Here is a 20,527-nt window from a genome sequence, read left to right on the forward strand (position 1 = left end):
TATGCCACAATATCATAACTTAAAAATAAAAATCGACCTGTTTCAGGATTTTTCCTTAAAGTCGCCGGTTTACGAAATAACGAATTTATTCTTGTAACTGGTTACGAATTTATTCCTTTCATTTGCACCATACTGTCGGTGGAAAATAGTGACGCGCACGCTTCATTAGCAATAAAAAAGCAAAGGAGTTTTGAATATTGCAAAAAACTCTTCGGGATTTCATCAATCGATGTTTAAAGAATATCTATCTACCTTGACTACATTCAAATTTTCAGTTTTTCACATAGTTTTTGAGGGTTAAAAATGCTTATATGTCAAAAACTATCAACTTTAGAGAAATGTCACTTAAGACCTTTTCTGTTTGGAATGATACAAAAACCTAAAAAAACTTGGTTCCATTCAAAAAAAATAATTTTAGGAAAAAAACAAAAAAAAAACGTTTAAAAAATTTTTGACCCACTTTTGGTCCTGGCAACATGCAAATTTGTTAAAAGGGGTCCTTTTTTGAGTAAGATTGTGCAAAAAATCCGAATCGGAATATTTTTCCCAGCGGATGCGCAGTGGCTTTCTGGACTAGTAGGACTTTGCTCCAAAATGAATCGTTTTAAGCAATCAACAAGGAAAGTAGAAAAAAACGTGATATTAGTTATTAATTATTTTTACATATTATTTTGATTTTTTATTAATATTCCCGACCTATTTGAGGTTAAGGTATAGATTATGGGTGGAAAGTATAGATTATTTAAGTTATCACACAACTTTTTCTGCAAAAATCAGAATGCCACATCCATCTCATCTCACATCCCACCTCAAGACAGATCCTTCATGGTCTATTAATAATAATACTTTTACGTGTTTTTTTTTACAAAAACGGATTTCAATTGAATTAAATACTCAATATTTCCTAAAAACCATAAATAATAATAAATATATTATATTTATGTTTGATCTTAATCCATAAGCGTATCGGCGGTATACCAGCAAGAGTGACGTGTCTTGAAGTGGTAAGTGGGGGCACCGAGTGATGTCTACAGTAGGTGTCTGGTCAGCGGGTTTGTGGGATGCCCACCTCAAGATATGAGATGTCCCACCTTCGCGGTCCATTATAGAAAATAACACAGTCGATAGCCGGCAACTACGCGTATTGTACACACGGGCGATAACAATAATAATAATAATAATTGAAAGAGACAGTTGCTTCGAATTTTTGGTGTGTCCTTTGTGGTTCTTATTACTCTGCTATAGACTTTATTACTGGCAATTTTTTTTATTAATCTTGTGCTGAGAAGTTGCGAGGTGAGTGAAGATTATTTTTTCGTTTTTTATATTACGATTATTTTATAGATACCTATACAATTATGGTACCTACTCGTCTGAAAATTTAAGATTTTTATTCTTTTGTCTTTTTTTAAATATATTTTCAAGAACATTAAATTCTTCCTTTAATTTAGTTCAATTTTTTCAAAAATGTTTTTGAAACGTTAAAAGTGAAGTTATTTTTCAATCTAAGCCGCTTTTAGACAAAACCCCCTTTCATACAAGAATATACAAATTTACTGCAAACTAAAAAATAGTAAAAATTTTATTTCGGTGATGATTAATAATTTTAGTCGGTTATAATATTTTAGAATAGGGTTGGTTTTCTGTTTAGTTTTTGCAGCTCTAGTAATTATAGTAGTGGAGGAAAGTATGCTGCAGTTACTCGAGCGTTATGGGAACCTATTGGGTTTTGAAGAGTACGTCCTAAAACCAAAAAAAAAGTTAAATAAAGTTTTCCATAAAGAGGGGACATTCCATTTTTTAATTTAATTTTCCATAATCAACTATTCTAAATAGGAAATAAGCCACAATTTAATTTAAAAAAAATGATTTTATTAACGTTTCGACATCCGATTTGGACGTCGAAACGTTAATAAAATCATTTTTTTTTAGTTAAATTGTGGCTTATTTCCCATTTAGAATAGTTGATTACAAAAATACCACAAGAAAATAGCTTCAGAACAACATTAATTTTCCATTACCAACAATCGTTTTTTCGGATTATAGAGCCATCTATCTATCCATAATTCGAAAAAAATGTCTCGAATAAAAGTTGCTTATTTTTACGCAAAGAATCCAAATCTGCAATAAATTTGGGGGCTCCTATTAAAGATTTTAAAGTAGCCCCCCACTAAACCTCCGTGAGGGGTCGTGTTTGTTGCCATTCGATAGATTTTTCAAAAATATTGAATACGTGTATGTTGCATTTCTCGATCTGATGTTCATTTCACGAAATATCGCGGGGTTCGTATTTAAAATTTTAAATTTACCCCCCACCCCTCTCCGTGGGGGGTCGTGTTTGGTATCATTCGATAGATTTTTGAAAAATATTGAACACGTATTTTTTAGTTTTTCGATCTGACATTCATTTCGCGAAATATTCGCTTTTTTTTGTGAAACTTTGTGACTCATCCATTTCCTTACACCCCGCTCAAATCGATAGATTTTTGAAATATACACTCTTTTGCATGTATGTACTTAACTTACCTTATCTTAATCTGACAATTTCGGGTTTTTCTAAGGATAGATTTTTTCGGACCCCTCTTAACGAACTCCCCTGTATTAAGAGCCAATATATGGTAGAGGTACATTTACAGGGTACTCCTACAAGGTTTCTCCCCATGTGATAATCGTACATAGAAATCGGCCCACTTAAAAATTTGGTCATTTTTGATATCTCATATTTCCTAAACCTGTTGGCTGATTTATATGGTTTTTTGAACGTATTATACCTGCCTGATTCTTTAGCAATACCACTGTAATAATAGTGTTGCCAAACAGGTAAATTTTCATTGTATACGGGCGTACCAATAAAACTATTTTTTTTCTCAAAGTTCGCATCACCCTGTGGAATATTCTATCATTTATAAAATACTGTAATTAAAACCCAGCTATAGCCTCAGGTTTTTTTAACATTCTGCTTTTTGATTCATTTGTTTATGTTGGATAATAAAAAAGTTAGGTACTTTAACAACTAGACATGTACTTTATCAATACACGGTGTTTTTAAATAAGTGCGACAAACTATAAGGGGTAATTCTGGATGAAAAAATAATGACATTTGGCTTTATAAACGTATGTCCGCAAATGTTTCGTTTCCGAGATATGAGATGTTGAATTTTTTCTTACAAACTGACGATTTATTTATTGCTTTAAAACCAGTTGAGATATGCAAATGAAATTTGGTAGGTTTTAAGAGATAGTTGGGTTTTAATTTCAGTATTTTATAAATGCTAGAATATTCCACAGGGTGATGCGAACTTTGATAATAAAACACAGTTTTTCAGAAAATCGCTTAAATCGGCCAACAGGTTTAAGAGATATGAGACATCAAAAATGACCAAATTTTTAAGTGGGCCGATTTCTATGCACGTAAGTTTATAAGTAATTTGTTAAAAATTCCCAATCTGTCACTATAGTTTTTTTCTTGTATTTATTTTATACTTCGCTTAATACGACTCTTCTGCTTCTTTCACTTTTGCCCTCTCTTGCATTTCCTTGTTTTTTCCAAGAAGAATTTTACACAAAAATTTTTTTACTTTTGTCACACACCACAAATTCATAATTTCGACCACCAAGGTAACTAAATTATCATGTTCAATTTTACATAACAAAAAAAATTAGCGTACTGCTATTTATAGACAACAGTCACAATGAGTGATTTACATCAAATATTTATTTTGCTTCATGCATCTGCACAATTTGATCTTTTTTTGCAGAAACGTACAATGAGCGGAAATATAAAATTGAATGGACAGAGCGCTACAAAAAAAATGCGTTTATTGTCTTAATTAAATACATAGTAGAATTTAAGATTTAATGAAATAAAGCCAAAATAGATTTTATATAATATAAGCATAGGGAATAAGCAAATTACAATATCTGGACCATGTCATGAGAGGAAAGAGATATGTGTTGCTGCACATCATTATACAGAAAAAGATAGTGAGCAGAAGCTGCATGGGAAGATGATGTATATCCTGGCTAAATAATTTGAGACCATAGTACAACTGTAACTCTGTTGAGCTATTTAGAGTAGTATGAATGTTACGATAGAAGAGGTTTAACACGAAAGCCTGCTTGGTTGATTCTTAGTTTCTTGTTTAGCTTCGACTTCAGTCTATTCAATATGCTCTTGGACATTATTTTTATGTGGTACTGAAGTAGTATTCCTAGCCAATTCTTGCATCTACTTAGATCACCTTTTTTTGGTATCTTAATAATTACACCCTCGCTCCATTCCTTTGGTAGCTCCTCGTCGGAAAATATAAAGAGTTTGTTTAAACATTTCTACTGATTCATTTGAGTCGAGCTCTATTAAATCTATCGGCAGGTTGTCACTTCCAGCGGCTTTGCAATTTTTTAGTTGTTTCAGTGTGTTTTGCATTTCATCTTTCGTAATGTCATCTGCGCTAACGTTTCCATCCATCCATCCAATGGCACTACAGCCCAAATCGAGCCTTGGCCTCCTTCAACAAGCTTCTCCAATCATTTCGATTTACCGCTGTTCTTTTCCATGAACGCGTTTCCAGGAAGTTCCTGGCATCCTCATCGACTTCGTCTTCCCATCTCTTTTTAGGTCTTCCAACAGGCGTTTTTCCCTGTATTCTTGCATTTAGCAATTTTCTGGGGATTATATTCTCATGCATGCGGACCACGTGCCCTGCCCACCGTAATCTAATCTAATCTGCGCTAACGTTTAACTCCTGTATTTCCCCTTCTTCGTCTATATCTGGTGTTGCCTTTTATTTAGAGTATATCTCTTCCAAGTGTTTTGTCCATCTTTGTATTATTTCATGTTCTGCTTTAATTATTTCTCCGTGTTTATATTTGATTTGTTTACTACTTTTTAGTTTTCCCTGTCACAATTTGTATGATGGTGTATTGTGTTCTCAGATCGTATTCATGCGCAGCTCTTTCTGACATTTTCAGCATATCTTTTACGTAATTCCTTTTATCTTCTACTATATTTTCATTTTTGTAATCTCTTTCTCGCACTTTTCCTTCTTCTGTTTCTTCATTTTGTAACATTTACTTCGATTTTCCTTATTGCTTCTACTTATTAGTTGTAATGTGACTCGGGTTATCAATTTTCTGTTTTCTATTTTTTTCATCTCTATCGTTTCGCTTGCAGTTTTTGACATTAGCTCCTTAAAGTTCTTCCATATTTGCTCCACTGTTTTCTAATTTTGGGGCACTGCTGTTCGGTTTGTTTTCAGTTGCTTAGGAATTCGATTCTTGTTTTTTATGAATGATAATATATAATGATAAACGCTCTTCTATCCGACCATTTTAGTACTCTAAGAATTATCTCGAAACAAGCTAGCGAAGGGCGAAAAATATAAATATAATGATTATTGACATCGAAAAGGCCTTCGACAGTACAAAGAAAGAGCAAATGTGGGAGATTCTGAAATTATCTGGACTACCGATGAAATACATCTAGGGACATGACATAAATTTACACCTACTATTATTTATAAACTACCAGCAAGCAGTTGACTCTGTAAATACACAAAAACTCTTACTCGAAATGCAAAACATGAATCCGATAGTCTAGGTCTAGGTTATACTCGTAGGCGTGGCCAGTTTTTTTGTCTACGTTTCAATGATGAAAATATGCATCAGTTAAATTTAAATGATTCATTGCTACTAGCCTTTCAACTGGAAATATACAGCCTTAAGGTATATAGTGCGTCCATAAAGTAACGCATAAATTCATTATTTCGTAAACCGGCGACTAAGGAAAAATTCCGAAACAGGTCGATTTTTATTTTTAAATTACAATTTTTTGGCATATATATCATACAAGTGACGTCATCAATCTGGGCTTGATAACGTAATTGATGAATTTTTTAAATGAGAATAGGGGTCATGTGATAGCTCATTTGAAAGGCTATTTAATTATCTATTTACTAATACAAACAATAACATAATTATTTATACAGGGTGTCCAAAAATATTTTTTTAATTAAATTAATTGAGACAAAAATAAGAATGTATGTAACTTATTTAATTCAAAATTCGTTTTACTTTTGTCAGAAAACAGGAATACATGTTTATTTGACAAATAATAAATATTGGTTTTCGCTTAAATTCAATGTTAGAGCTGCCACCCACCTGCCTCTTGGAAGTTTAACATTACGCTTAAGCGAAAATCAATGTTTATTTTTTAAATAAAACGTTTTTATGTTTTCTGGCACCAATAAAATATATTTAGAATTAAACAAATTACATACATTTATCTTTTTGTACCAATTAATTTAATTTAAAAAAACATTTTTTAGACACTCTGTATAAATAATTATATTAATGTTTATATTATTGAATAGAGAATTACATACCGTTTCAAATGAGCTATTATATGACCCCTATTGTCATTTAAAAAAAATCATCGATTACGTCATCACGCCCAGATGGATGACGTCACTAGTATGATATGTATGTCAAAAAATCGCAATTTAAAAATAAAAATCGACCTGTTTCAGGATTTTTCCTTAAAGTCTCCGGTTTACGAAATAATGAATTTATGCGTTACTTTATGGACGCACTGTATATCTAAAAACAATAGCAATCTGATCAATGGCGAGTGACATCATAAATCTTCTGCATTCCCAGAAACAGACTGCCCTTCCACTTCCTTCTAAATACCCCTTAGAATTTCCTTTTTGAGAGAATGTACAATATCATTTTGAATGTAGTTGCTACAATAGCGCCCCTCGAAATTTAGTGTGGGTTCCTCGGACCCTTCCACGCCTATGGCTATGCTATAACCAAACCAATTGTATTTTTTTTTCTTTTGCCTCTTGAACATGGACTCATATTTTGCAAGTAATTTATGACTTCAAAATTAAACTATTTCTATATCTCGCATTGCTTAATTAAATGATTTCATATGACTGACTAATAACGTGCAAATAAAACACTGTTATCCTTGAATACTCCGCTGATTTTACATAACCCGATCTTTAAAACATTATTTTATAGTTCTTGTTTTATTAAACACATTCCTATTTTGTGCAAATGCATGTGCCACCTACGGCCGCCAATTTTGTTATTTCAGTTCTATTTTAAGTTTAAGTGCAATAAAGAACAATATATTTGACCTATCACCTATTAAATAGGACCTTCGCCAATAAAAAAATAATGGAGACCAGCCTGAATATACGATTTCAAATAATCCCATTAATAATAGTTTAATTTAAAGAAAGGTGATAATTAATAGCAAATTAATAGCGGTATTATGTGTGGGATACATTGCGTCGTTTCTAGATTTGTTGCTATTTTATCTGGCCATCATATCTAATGTACCTAATACCATAATTTAAACAATTTAATTAAAACTTTATCGTATTTAAAGGGTTTTTACCCACTTAACTTGGTGGCTCAGACATGTACTTTGACTTGAAATAAGTAATGATGATGGAATTATTATGTTCAGAAAACGTTTTGTGATGTAGCCCTTTTTAGGATTTTTATAAATATACCTTTTACAAAGGAATTTAACTATTTTTGTGATCAATAGTATACAACCAGCTATAGGAGTTTATTTCCTCGTATATCTCATATTTTCATCTAAACTTGATATAAAATTTGTTCCAACCTGTACCAAATACATGCATATGTTACCGGCCAAACCCGATTTCAGGACAAACTAGTTTGGCCTAGGCCAAACTAGTTTTATAAATACACACACTTCAGGCGAATCTAGTTTGGCCTAGGCAAATCTAGTTTGGTCTAGGCCAAACTAGTTTATCCTGATATAGTAAAGACTCACACTTTAGGATAAACTAGTACGGCCTAGTCTAAACCAATTTAGCCGAGTCGAAAGTAATTTAGCGAACATGTAAGGACTTTTTCCACCTACCTCTACCGAAAGTATACTTTTCCAGGCCTGATTGTAGGGAGCAAAGTTGTACTTTTCCTTCCTAGGGAGGAAAAGTAAAAGTGACGTCATAGTATTTCATTCATGAAATATAACTTATTGACGCCCTGTACAATATCTATTTTCTATTACGTAAGTATCTATACATTTTAACGTTTATTTAAAAACACTCTGTATTTTGCAAAATGGTAAAAAACAGTAAATTGTTATTTTGATTTAACAATGTTTACATTAATAATTTGACTTATATTTGACAGTTGACAGTTATATTGTACCTACTGGTTAGTTTTAGTTCTAATAAATTTTGTTGGTTAGTTACATAAATAAATTAAGTAAAAATGAAAAAATGACTTGTTATTTGAGGAAGGTGGAAAAACCATATAACATGGGATTAAAGTGCCTTTTCCTCCCTTGAATGATTACTGCCCTCCGCTACGCGTCGGGCAGTAAACTTCATTCTCGGGAGGAAAACTAGCACTTTCCTCCCTTGTTATACAAATAGCTATTACATGCGGGGGACTTTTACATTCCCAAATCACGTCCCAACAGAGATGGCAAAAAAATCATACATCATTGTATTTGATATGAATCATTGAATGAAGATATTGATACACGCTATAATTCAATATATTCTTGTATAATTAAATAATATAAAAAATAATAAATAAAAGGATGAGGTTTTCTCCAAAAATTAAAAGAAAGATACACTTACGAATAAAATCGAGTACGAATTGATATTGTTTTCACCAATTTTGAAAAAATGTGGAAACGTTGAACTATCCACGTCCGTCTGTCCGTCCGTCCGTCCGTCTGTCTGTCTGTCCGTGAACTCAACTCCTCCGTCATTATACCAGGTAGAATGACAAATGAGGTGTCAAATGAAAGCTTATAATCCAAGGATGGTACTAAACGTGAGAAATTTGACCTAGGCTGTCTGTCCGTCCGTCCGCGAATATAACTCAAGATTATTGTTTGTTTGTTACGAATAATTATAATTTTAATAAAATGATTATTTTTTCAAGAATAAAGTATTTTATTCAATTTATTATTTATATTAAGCCGTACTAGTTCGTAGTTCGCTGAACTACTTTCTTCTTCTTGGCTTTTTCCCATTATGAGTTTGCCGTTTTCGTCTTCCATAGCACTCTATTCTCCCAGTCGCCATCTCCGAGGTCTCTATCTATCATAGCATTTCCTATGTGAGTTTTCCATTTCACAGCAAGTCTTCCTCTCCGCCCTTCTCCCCGCGGGTGCAATCCAGTAATATCCATAAGGAAAAATTTCCTGTAGCTGGCTGTATACCATTAATTACAAAAATTGAAGAAAAAATCTTCTGTGTAAAAGGTATATTTATTTAAAACCCCAATAAAGGACTACATTAAAAGACAGAACGTTTTCGGTCTAAAGAGAGCATCATCAGTGTTCTAAGCAAGCTCTACATGCTAAGCCACCAAAAATACATGGGTTAAAACCCTTAAAATGCCGACCAAAAAGGTTGGCTTTTACCTTTCTCTTTGTGAAGACAGAAATCAACTCAACCACCCACATACACATATAGTCATATGATGCTTTGAGGTATATCTTGTTTAAATTTCACCCATCGCCAGGGTTTGATATATAATATGCCAATGTAAGATTTTGGTCGGCATTTTAAGGGTTTTAACCCATGTATTTTTGGTGGCTTAGCATGTAGAGCTTGTTTAGAACACTGATGATGCTCTCTTTAGAGCGAAAACGTTCTGTCTTTTAATGTAGCCCTTTATTGGGGTTTTAAATAAATATACCTTTTACACAGAAGATTTTTTCTTCAATTTTTCAATCCAGTAATCTTTTCGGCCACCTGTGCTCCTGCATTCTTTGTATATGCCCGTACCATTTCAGAGCTCTACTTTTACTACCACAACTTTTTGTAATTGAGCATTCTACTTCTATTCTGTTTCATATTTCCTCTGTTCTTATTCTATCCTACCTGATGATTTGTAGACACCTTCTCATAAACTCCAATTCAACTGTTCGTATTTTATTTCGTATTATTGTTGTCACTGGATATTCTTCCGCTCTTGTAGGATAATAATAATCAGCACTATGCCCTGAAAAATCCTTTTTTGTTTTCTTTAGTTAGAGTGTTCTTCCATATCACTCCATGGAGTGCTTTCGTGACTTGTTTTCCCCGTACTATTTTCATTTCTTTATCTTTTATACAAGTGCCATCTCGGTTTATCATTTACCCTAAATACTTAAAAGTCTTACAACTCTTAATAGTGTCTTCTAAACTTACGTTTAAATCAGCAACCAATCTGTAATCAATTATGTACTTTCGACTAGATTAAATTGGTTTAGTCTAGGCTAAACTGGTTTATCCTGATATAAAAATATACACTTCAGGATAAACTACAGTGGAGCCCCGATAAGTCGGTCTCCCATAACCCGGAAGTCCGGCTAACCCGAAACGATTTTCGTCAGATGAAAACCGAAACTGACGTAAATTTTTTACCAAGAAATAAACAATACTGTATACAACTATACGATACGTAATTTAGATGTACTGTGCATATGTATTTGATGTTTTTGCAATTATAATGGAGTTTATCTGTAAGTATACAATATTTTATTAATTTTTATCATATTCTCCGGTTAACCCGGATTTTCGATAACCCAGATCGGACGCGGTCCCGATTAATCCGACTTATAGAGGTTTCACTGTAGTTTGGCCTGAAGTATTCGTCTTTATATCAGGATAAACTAGTTTGGCCTGAAGTGTGTGTATTTATATCAGGATAAAGTAGTTTGGCTTAGGACAAACTAGTTTGGCCTACGCGCGATAGGACAAACTAGTTTGGCCTAGGCCATACTAGTTTATCCTAACGCGCTTAGGACAAACTAGTTTGGCCTAGGCCAAACTAGTTTATCTTGAAATCGGGTTTGACCGGTAACACATACATTAATTTAATATACTACACTCTGAAGAAAAGAAGACTCTTTTACATATTCCAATATCAAATAAGATTTTCTCTTCTTCTAATCAAAGGCGTATCCAGGACCGATTTTCGGGAGGGGCCATAAACTTTTTTTTGAGAGGAGTACCGGAGGTACGGGGGGTAATTTTTAAAAATTAGGGTTACAATAGTGAGTTTTAAGGCACTTTTCACACTCTTTTACCGTGTTTACCGTGTTACACACGGTAAAAGAATGTGAAAATTGCCTTAAAACTAACCACTCCTGCCGTAGTACCGATTCCTACACATTTCTTCGGATCCAAGTGCAGTTCTTTCAACAAATTTAATACTATTTTCCCAATGCTTCTCCTGTCAGGCCTTGTTCTTTCCCTCTTTCTTGATTTTCACTAATTATTTTTAGATTCTCATAAGCGTCAATGAATGTGACAAAGTCTTCACTAATGTTGTTATTGTATATGTATCTCAAATTTAGAGAAAGCTGTTCCACGTGGGATACGTCGGTGGTTTTGTCAAATATTATTTGTTCAATTATTTCGTCACCACATCATGTTATTAATTGATTTTGACTGCTGCTACTAATGTATGTTGCTCAGGAAGATGCTGTGGATAGGTGTTATTTAAGAGTCTTATCTCCTGATGCGATTTTAAACCTTAACAATTCCCCTCATTGTTAGGTCCAGCATCTTCTTCCAGAAGCAGAAGGCCATCATCACGATGGTCTCTTAGAGGAATGTTTTGTCGACTATAGACCCTACTATTGGTCGTAGTCTTTCTTTATTTTTTTTGTATCTGTTTAGACCTCTGAGAGTCTATCTGGTTAATGATTGACTTTTGAGGGTTGCGATAACTTTGTAGAAAATCCAGCTCAACCTGAACTCCTTGTGGTATGATGTTTTTTCATGGGTTTATATGGCTCCGTCTTTGCTCATGAGTTTGGCGAAAGATGTTAAAGGTTTCGTGACAAGGCTTTGGGCTGTCATCCCGTTATTGTGACCATATTTTCCATTATAAAAATAAAACACAATACTTGTAAAACAATTCCTTTTGACTCTGGGAAAATACCAACCAACTTCTTTGTTCTAAGTGCTAGTGGCCCAAGTAACGCTTCATTTCTTTTTTATTCTTTGTATGTCATAGAATATTATGGAAATTTATATGATTTTGATGGCTGTCAAGGCCGTTCTAATAATTGGCACTTTGTAAAATTATCAACATTTTGATTTATAAAAAACCCAAGTCATTCTTGAAGCTTCCGTTACTTCCTTTTTTCAATTCTAGTCCAGAATACATATTTATTCCCTGTTTTGTACATACATACATATATATGTGTTTGAAATTAAAAAACATTTGAACTGAAAATATTTGGATTTATATTTTTTTAAATTCTCGGAGGGGGCCATGGCCCCCTCCCTGGATCCGCCCTTGCTTCTAATTGCGCTACAACCCTTTGTGAGTTTTGGCCTGCTTAACAATGGTCTTCCATTCTTCCTTGTCGGATACTTTCCTTTGTCACTGCCTGATGTTTATGTTTTTAAGATCCCCCTATACGTCGTCTATCCATCTTTTATGGGGCCTTCCTCTGGTTCTATTTCCTTGAGGCTTCCATCTCTTATCAAATATCATACAAACAAAACTCAGATAGACTTATTTGCACTTACTTTTATTAGGTTTTAGTTTATTATAATGCATATATACATTTCTTGCGAGAGATTTAACACAGTTAAAAACATCCTCACCATAAACCAAAACATCCCGTATACTGGTCTCTTGTTCGTTATCTTTAATATGAAATATATACGTAAATTTTATATCCCCGCAGTGATACTTCAAAAAGTCTATAACTGATCCAAAAGTTAACCCACAAATTGTGTACAGTGAGCCAATCTCAATCTTAATGTTTCTTAAAACACGTTGTACTGATTGCGCCATTGTTGCAAGTTCTTCTTCATCGTTAGACACTTCAGAAGAAGAACCAAAGGGAAAAACTAATGATGATCCCCCTTCTTGTAAAGAAATGAACAGTTTCACATGTTTTTGCGTGAGAGCGACTGCTTTGATGATAGCATTAGTAACAGGTGAAGAAAATCTTAAGTTTATCTTCCATTCTTCAAGAGCGTCCACAAAGTCTTGCGTGGTAACGCCTTCTAAAGCCTTGGCACCAAGAATTATCGGAAAATTGTTAGCCAAGTTTACAGGAACTGTCCCATTTAGATCAATATTCTTAATAATCCTGTCGTAAGCATCTGGATTAGAACATGGAAGAATATAATAGTCCATAATCTTCACAAAGCTTTGATTTCTGGTTAAAAAGTTTATAAGATACAGCGCGGAAGCAACTGCTAATATGTTGGATCCGTCAGATCCAGCTTCTACCAACACAGCCATTTTTTCTCGATCTTTTAAATTGTTTGTTATGATAGCCATGTATATAGATCTTTCTTCGGTGGACTTACCAATCTCTTCAAGGTGAAACTTCTTACGAAATCTTTTTTGCACACTCTTTAGGTATTCCGTGATTTCATCGTAAGTTAAAAATTTCCGGAAAAATTTTTCACAAGTTATGGGGCATCTGAGTGTGGTTACGTTTTTTGGATTAAATGTGTATTTGGTAGGTTTTAACAGCTTACTTTTAATCTGCTTAGGTTTTTGTGCCTTCTTTGGGGTACGAGTTCGTTTTTTTCGTGCCATTATATGACAAACCGATAATTACTTCAAAATTTTGATTGACGTTTATGATTTTGAGATTAAGGTTAACATAGATGTACATTATAGAGCATTCCAGGACTTTGAGGTTTATGACACTGCTGGGAGACAAACATTGTATTTATTTATATTTGGACCACATTGTGTTTCTTCTCAAGTTTTTTACCTTTAATAGTTTTTTAGTTATATTTTCCAAACATTTTTTTGTTGATTTTGTATAGTTTTTAGTTGTAGAAGTACTTTTACGACTTTGTTTAGTTTTAAGTAGTGAATAAATAAATATGAGTGAATATTTTCAAAAGTTGTTGGTAGAGAATACATATGTTGCTCGTAGCTACAAGCTAAAGTTTGTTAAAATAAATAATATAGATTCATTTTCCCTCAAGGTGTCTGAGTTAACTATCAGTGGAGACAGTTTTCCAAGCGTAAATAACATGGACATATGTAGTTAGTTATTTAGCATTGTTATAGGACATTTTATAGCATTTAACCATTGTTTTTGTCTCTCATATGATAACTTATTTAGTTCAGTTTTATGCTTAAAATGTAGCTAAAGTTTGTTAAAATAAATAATATAGATTCATTTTCCCTCAAGGTGTCTGAGTTAACTATCAGTGGAGACAGTTGTCCAAGCGTAAATAACATGGACATAGTTATTTAGCATTGTTATAGGACATTTTATAGCATTTAACCATTGTTTTTGTCTCTCATATGATAACTTATTTAGTTCAGTTTTATGCTTAAAATGTAGCACTGATGGTAAGCGATAAAACTAAATTTTATCACGGTGACTTCGTATTCCACACTTCAATACACAAGAGAAATGAGGCATATTATCTTTTTAAATTAATTCTTCCAGTGTAAGAGAAATTAATCCTTGAACAACACAAAATTATAAAGAAACGTAACTAAAATGGTCTAATAAAGCACATTAAGAACTAACAGAATAACATTTATGTTTGCCTCTCGGCAGCCATATAGTTTTAATTTTGACAGCATGTTGGAATGCCCTATTAACCGGCCGTTTTTTTTTATAAATAAAATTAGTTTTAGACCAGGACGGATCTGTGAAAAAACCTCTATCTTTAGATGTGAGAGATGGCATTCGGATTTTTGCTGATAAAGTTAGGTGACTACTTTAATAATTATAATTGACTTATGCTCCTTCTCAAATATGCCCGGAACATTAATAAAAAAATTAAAATATTTAAAAATTTCGAAAAACATCGATTTTTTCTACTTTCTTAGCTTATAACTTTAAAACGATTCATTTTGGAACAAAGTTGTAGGGAAATAAAATAAAGATAATTCAATTTTGTATAATATACGACTGATTAAAAATGTCTTAAATAATTACCCTTTCTGCAAAATAGCAATAAATACAAAATAGCAATAAATACAAATAGTTTTTCAGCCACTTTGGTTGCACTTCGAACCTTCGTAATTCGCTTAGAAAATGCTTATAACATACTTAAACCGTCCACCAAATTTCACTAGAATCGACCTAATAGATTTTGAACAATAAATTTTTAATCTAATTTTTTTTAAAGTTAAAATTTTTTTAAAAATTTCTTAACAAAAAGTAGACCGTTTAGAACTTCGCTAATTTTTTACATATAAACAGGCGCTCTACATATCTAATAAACTTTACAGAAATAAAATCGGATTATTTAAGCAGCCACGGCAATGTTTTAAAGTTGTAAACAATTTTTTGGCTTATAAACAAATAGAATATCTCCGTTACTATTATATTAAATGAAATTTACAAAACGGAACTAGAAAATACTTGGTACAACGCTTATCTTAAAAGTAAAAAAGTTGAATTGTGAGGACTAGTTCCTGAGATACAGCCGGTTAAAATAATGGTAGGGGAGCCCAAGCGGGGATTTTTGCAGTTACTCGAGCGCGTCAGATTATCATATGGGTAGAAACCTGGTACCCTGCAGATGTACCTCTACCATATATTTGCTCTTAACACAGGGGAGTTCGTTAAGAGGGGCTCGAAAAAAAAATCTATCCTTAAAAAAACTCGAAATTGTCAGATTAAGATGAGGTAAGTTAAGTACGTGCAAAAGAGTATATATTTCAAAAATCTGATGATTTGAGCCGGGCGTAAGGAAATGGGTGAGTTCCAAAGTTTCACAGCAAAAAAGCGAATATTACGCGAAATGAATGACAGATCAAAAAACTTAAAAATATGTGCTTAATATTTTTTAAAAATCTTTCGAATGATACCAAAAACGACTTTCCACGGAGAGGAGTGGGGGGTAAATTTAATATTTTAAATACGAATTCCGCGATATTTCGCGAAATGAACATCAGATCGAAAAACTGTAAAATACACTTATTCAATATTTTTGAAAAATCCATCGAATGGCACCAAACGGGACCCCCCATGGAGGTGGGGTGTGGGTTACTTTAAAATCTTAAATAGGAGCATCCATTTTTTATTACAGATTTGGATTCCTTACGTAAAAATAGGTAACTTTTATTCAGACCAAAACTTTTATTCAACAAAAATGACCAGAATGAACCTTAGCGTCTTTACTTCCTTCTAGGCATGGATCTTCACTAATTTTTCCTTTTGTTCATTCTTCGCCTTTATTTGACAATCCTTACTTATATGCCAGAGATTCATTTTTTTTAAATACGCTTTTTTTACGCCTATTCGTGGTTTCTATTACTTGCAAATCAAGCGAATGATAAATAAAAGATGACAAGGGGAGGTCAACATATGCACCTCACTACCTGCCTATTCATCATGGCCAAATTAGAAAACATCTACCAGAACAATACAATAAAAGTAAAAATGTAAGATGAAGTAACTGACCCAATTGAAGCTGACAATGGTGTAAGACAGGGAATTCCCTGAGTCACTTGTTGTTTAATCTGTTCATGGATTAAAAAATAATAAAAAAAATAAGAACTAAAAAATAATACCAAATGGGAGAAAAACAACTTATAATAAATAATCTGCTATGCAGACGATGCAATAAATATCCTAAAGTGAAGATGATTTACATTTTACAACGTATACCGCACCAATTTAATATAACCGCCAGAATATAACATCTTAATTTTCCCAAAAATTAGTGAAAGAGAGGACAAAAAAATTGCTCGAAACAGCGGAGATGAAAACCCTTCCAAAAATCGATGGTAAGATACTATGGGACAGAACTAGAAGTACATATTATATGCGACCAGAGATTCAAGGTGAAGCAGTGGCGGATCCAGGAGAGGTCGATGGGGCTATCGGCCCCCCTCTCAAACCAAGTTATATATAAAGATTATAAGAACATCCATTTATTCAATGATTTTTCATAGAAATTTAGCCAATCGCCCCCCCCCCCTCTTGACGATGCTGGATCCTACTGGATCCGCCACTGAGGTGAATGAAGAAAATTAATAACTGGGTAAGAAACTAGAAGAGTAGAATGGAATGACCACATAAGCCGAATGACAATAAATAGAGTAGTAAGGACGGCGAGAGACGGTTCTCCAATAGGAAGACGATGGAAAGACCGAAAGACCACGAAAACGATGGAACAACTTACTGGAGGCACATTGAAAAAACAGACTCATGTCTGTACAAAAAGAAGGAGAAGAAGAAGAAGGAATTTTCCATTATTTGCCGAAGAGCGGCAACTTAAGATCTCTCTTTTTTAAATCCTTGTTAAAATGTACCTGTAATAATAAATATAATGTGTTGTTTTATTGAACTTAAATATTTGTTTTGGTGTAGCAAAATTTGATATTTCCGTTTCTGCAATGACATATCGGGTTCGCAATGTTGTAGTGATTCACAGAAAAGAGCTAAGTACACGTAAACAAGTACTTATTCATGTACAGCACATTGCAATATAAGTTGTCCATATGTTAATTCTTATTTTTAAACACGAGTGGTTGAACGCAGAATACGAAATATCTACAAACACCTAAGAAAGCCGATGCAATTTGAATAGAAACCTATGCATCTTTTACGAATACCATAAAAATGTAAAAACAAGGAATATTTTTACAAAAAGTAGAGCAAATATGGAGAACTTTTCTCTTCCTTTTGTAGTAATATCTGGCGGTTGTATTTTGTATTATTTTTTGAAGTTATACTTCTTTAGGCGCGATTGGGAAAATGTTGAGAGTGAATTTTTATAAAAGCGACAGCATGAAGTACGCGCATACCGACAGTATGAAGTTAATTGCTAAATCTTTCAAGTTACGTATGTATCAATGCAAGTTCCTACGTAAAGTGCGAAAAAATACACTCACCGGCACAAAATTCCGCCACCCAAAATTTTTGATTAAGTTTGACAATTTATAACTTTATTATTTGTACTCCGATTTTCAAGATTCTTGCATCAGTTTGTAGGTACATGTTTTCATGTCGTTGGGTGAATAGAAACGTTGTATTTTCTCCTAATTTTAAAAATTCTGTGGAAAAATTGGAGGGCTGATTTTTGTTACATACTCCTTTTGTATTATCCTGGAGGTATCCCCAAGATTTTGTTTTTTGAATTATCCGAATATCTCTTTTCTTTTAAAAGCTGTAAATAAATACACTGATTTGAAGGTTTACTTAATTAAAAATATCAATCACACTAAAATTAACAACACAAACAAAATTAACAACAAAAAAAAAACAATTCAATAGCGGGTATGTCCACCTCTTGCAGCAACGACTGCTCGCAATCTTTTTGGCATCAAATAAAGATGTGTTATCCTTGCCTGGGGAATAGCCCGATATTCCTTTGCCAGGGCTATAACTGTACCAAATTTTCTGGAGGCCTAGGATGATGGCGAATAGTTTTTTTTAATTCATCCCATAAATGCTCAATAGGATTGAGATCTGGGCTGAATGCAGGCCATTCTAATTTTATCAATCCAACCTCTAAGAAATGTATGTTTATGAGTCAATCAGTGTTTTTATTTACAAAAAATTGAACAGCTCTTACAAGAAAAGAGATACGCGGTAAATTCAAAAAGCAAAATCTTAGAAATATCTTCAGGATAACACAAAAAGGAGTACGTAACAAAACCAACCCTCCAAATTTTCCACAGAATTTTTTAAAGTTAGGAGAAAATACAACGCTTCCATTCACTCCCGTATAATGCCATCTAAGCCAAACATTTTTTTCTTACTGAAATAATAAAAATCCACACCAAAACATGTACCTATAAAATAAACTGATGCAATAATCTTGAAAATCGGAGTACAAATAATAAAGTTATAAATTGTCAAACTTAATCAAAAATTTTGGGTGACGGAATTTTGTGCCGGTGAGTGTATATTGGTATTTTTAGTAAATATATTTATTACAATTTTTGTGTCTTTAGATTTGTCTTCGTTGGAAATAGGATAATTTAGTATTAAAATAGGATGAAAAAAAATTAAAAGTTTGTGTAGAAAATCTGACGGTTTTTAGATTTTCTACGATTCCTCAAGGGAAAAGTAATTGCGGGGAGGCTACAGTTCGTAAAAAATGACATATTAACGTTATTTTAAATTTTTGGTAATATTTAAAGTATTCAAATTAGTTTAATATTTAAATAAAAATACAATTAAACTGTTTAAAATATATTTTCATATTTCGTTGAAATCAGTGTGCAAGTACTTGGAGGGGATACGAGAAACGATCGTGCGCGAATAGCGGAGAAATCTTGCAACTTTCTTAAATAATTCATTGTCAATTGAAATTGTCAAATTGACGTATATATCATACCTACTGTCATTGAAGAAGAAAAATTATATGTTGCTCCACAATATTGAGATGATATGCAATTATTATATAAAAGTAAATTTAATTAATTGTATTTTGCTGGCAGTACTGCGTTTTAATAATTAATTTTATTTACTACATACAATTGTTTACCTTTTAATAACATAACCTCAGTCTTACCTTTTCCTCTTATAATTTTTTTGGGCTGTGGCCTTGACAATTATGCAGCAACAAGGACTAATATAATTGGTCAATATAATTAAAAGTGCGAAAAATGTTGCTGAGCTATGAAGTCAGGTGTCGCTTTTTTGAACTTGCACGGTCCCAATAACTTACGTGCGTACAAAGTAGGTACATACACTCTTTTTTTTTAATATTCTGGTGCGGGAGCACGCCAAATAGAATTCTATTTTAGTGACGTCACGTTGCCTAGCAACCGTCCATTCTCCCATTATAAAATTCTATTTTGTGACGTCAGCAAAATAGAATTCTATTTGGCGTGCTCTGGGCCCAGGGCCTATTTAAGGCCATGGGTACATAATTCGCAAATAGTTTACAGCTATATCTACTTTTTCTGTCTTTACACGGCAAATTACGTGTAGTGAAATTCACACTGGTATGGATGTGTAAACATTGTTAGAATCTAGAATGTCATTCTACTTGACAATGTCATCATTAACTTTAAAGAGATGGCTTTTGAATGTTCTTGGATAACTGTTATTTGTATAATTGCAAATTATTAATTCAGTTAATAAATGTGATAATTTTTTCACTAACTATATATTCAGTGATTGTAATAATTTATATGTACAACATACTCAATCGAGAAAAGAGGAAAAGTGTTAAAAGTGATTTTTTAATAATACATACATATATTGTTACTATGGAACGCTTACAATTATTTTGAACATCTTTAACAACAAAATACTTGGATCACAGAATATAATCCTGATGTATTATCTACTTGGATCTTCCATAAATACCTAATAAACAATAAATAACTTTTTATTAAGTTCACGTCTTAAATCAATTATTTATCAAATACATTTATCAATATTCTTTAATCAACAATTCAAAATATTCCCGATGCCATGTCAAATATTTAAATTATTTAAAACTGTCACTGTCTTGTCACCATATTCTATTTGACTCAGTGCGTTGTATGACAAAGATAGCGAATGTTCGATTTGAAAAATCACCACTGACATGGTGTCCATTTTTTTCGAATC

General features: G+C 32.9%; 2 protein-coding genes across 3 annotated transcripts in view; one reads left to right on the forward strand and one right to left on the reverse strand.

Moving 5' to 3' along the window:
- Window positions 1-1,032: 1,032 nt before the first annotated feature.
- LOC114340085 (titin) overlaps window positions 1,033-20,527 on the forward strand; it is a 138,284-nt gene continuing 118,789 nt past the window's right edge. Inside the window, exon 1 of one of the 2 annotated variants that reach the window (XR_007699659.1) lies at window positions 1,033-1,296. The gene's annotated coding sequence lies outside the window, so the exon portion shown is untranslated. The remainder of the gene's footprint in view (window positions 1,297-20,527) is intronic. The other variant, XM_050657199.1, reaches the window with a different exon arrangement.
- Window positions 1,670-13,266, reverse strand: LOC114339801 (carboxypeptidase B2-like). The gene is made up of 2 exons (XM_028290489.2): window positions 12,540-13,266; window positions 1,670-1,743 (listed from the first exon to the last, which is right to left on the reverse strand). The coding sequence occupies exons 1-2, from the start codon at window positions 13,264-13,266 to the stop codon at window positions 1,670-1,672; spliced, it is 801 nt and encodes a 266-aa protein (XP_028146290.2).

This window comes from Diabrotica virgifera, chromosome 7, assembly GCF_917563875.1.
Source record: "Diabrotica virgifera virgifera chromosome 7, PGI_DIABVI_V3a".
Taxonomy (NCBI): Eukaryota; Metazoa; Arthropoda; class Insecta; order Coleoptera; family Chrysomelidae; genus Diabrotica; species Diabrotica virgifera.

Excerpts from the sequence above, each read along its gene's own strand:
- LOC114339801 (XM_028290489.2), bottom strand. The coding sequence starts at position 13,266 with ATGGCTGTGTTGGTAGAAGCTGGATCTGACGGATCCAACATATTAGCA. Across the intron at positions 1,744-12,539 it reads TAAACTAAAACCTAATAAAA|GACGTACTCTTCAAAACCCA; the intron begins GTAAGTGCAAAT and ends TTTTGGTTTTAG.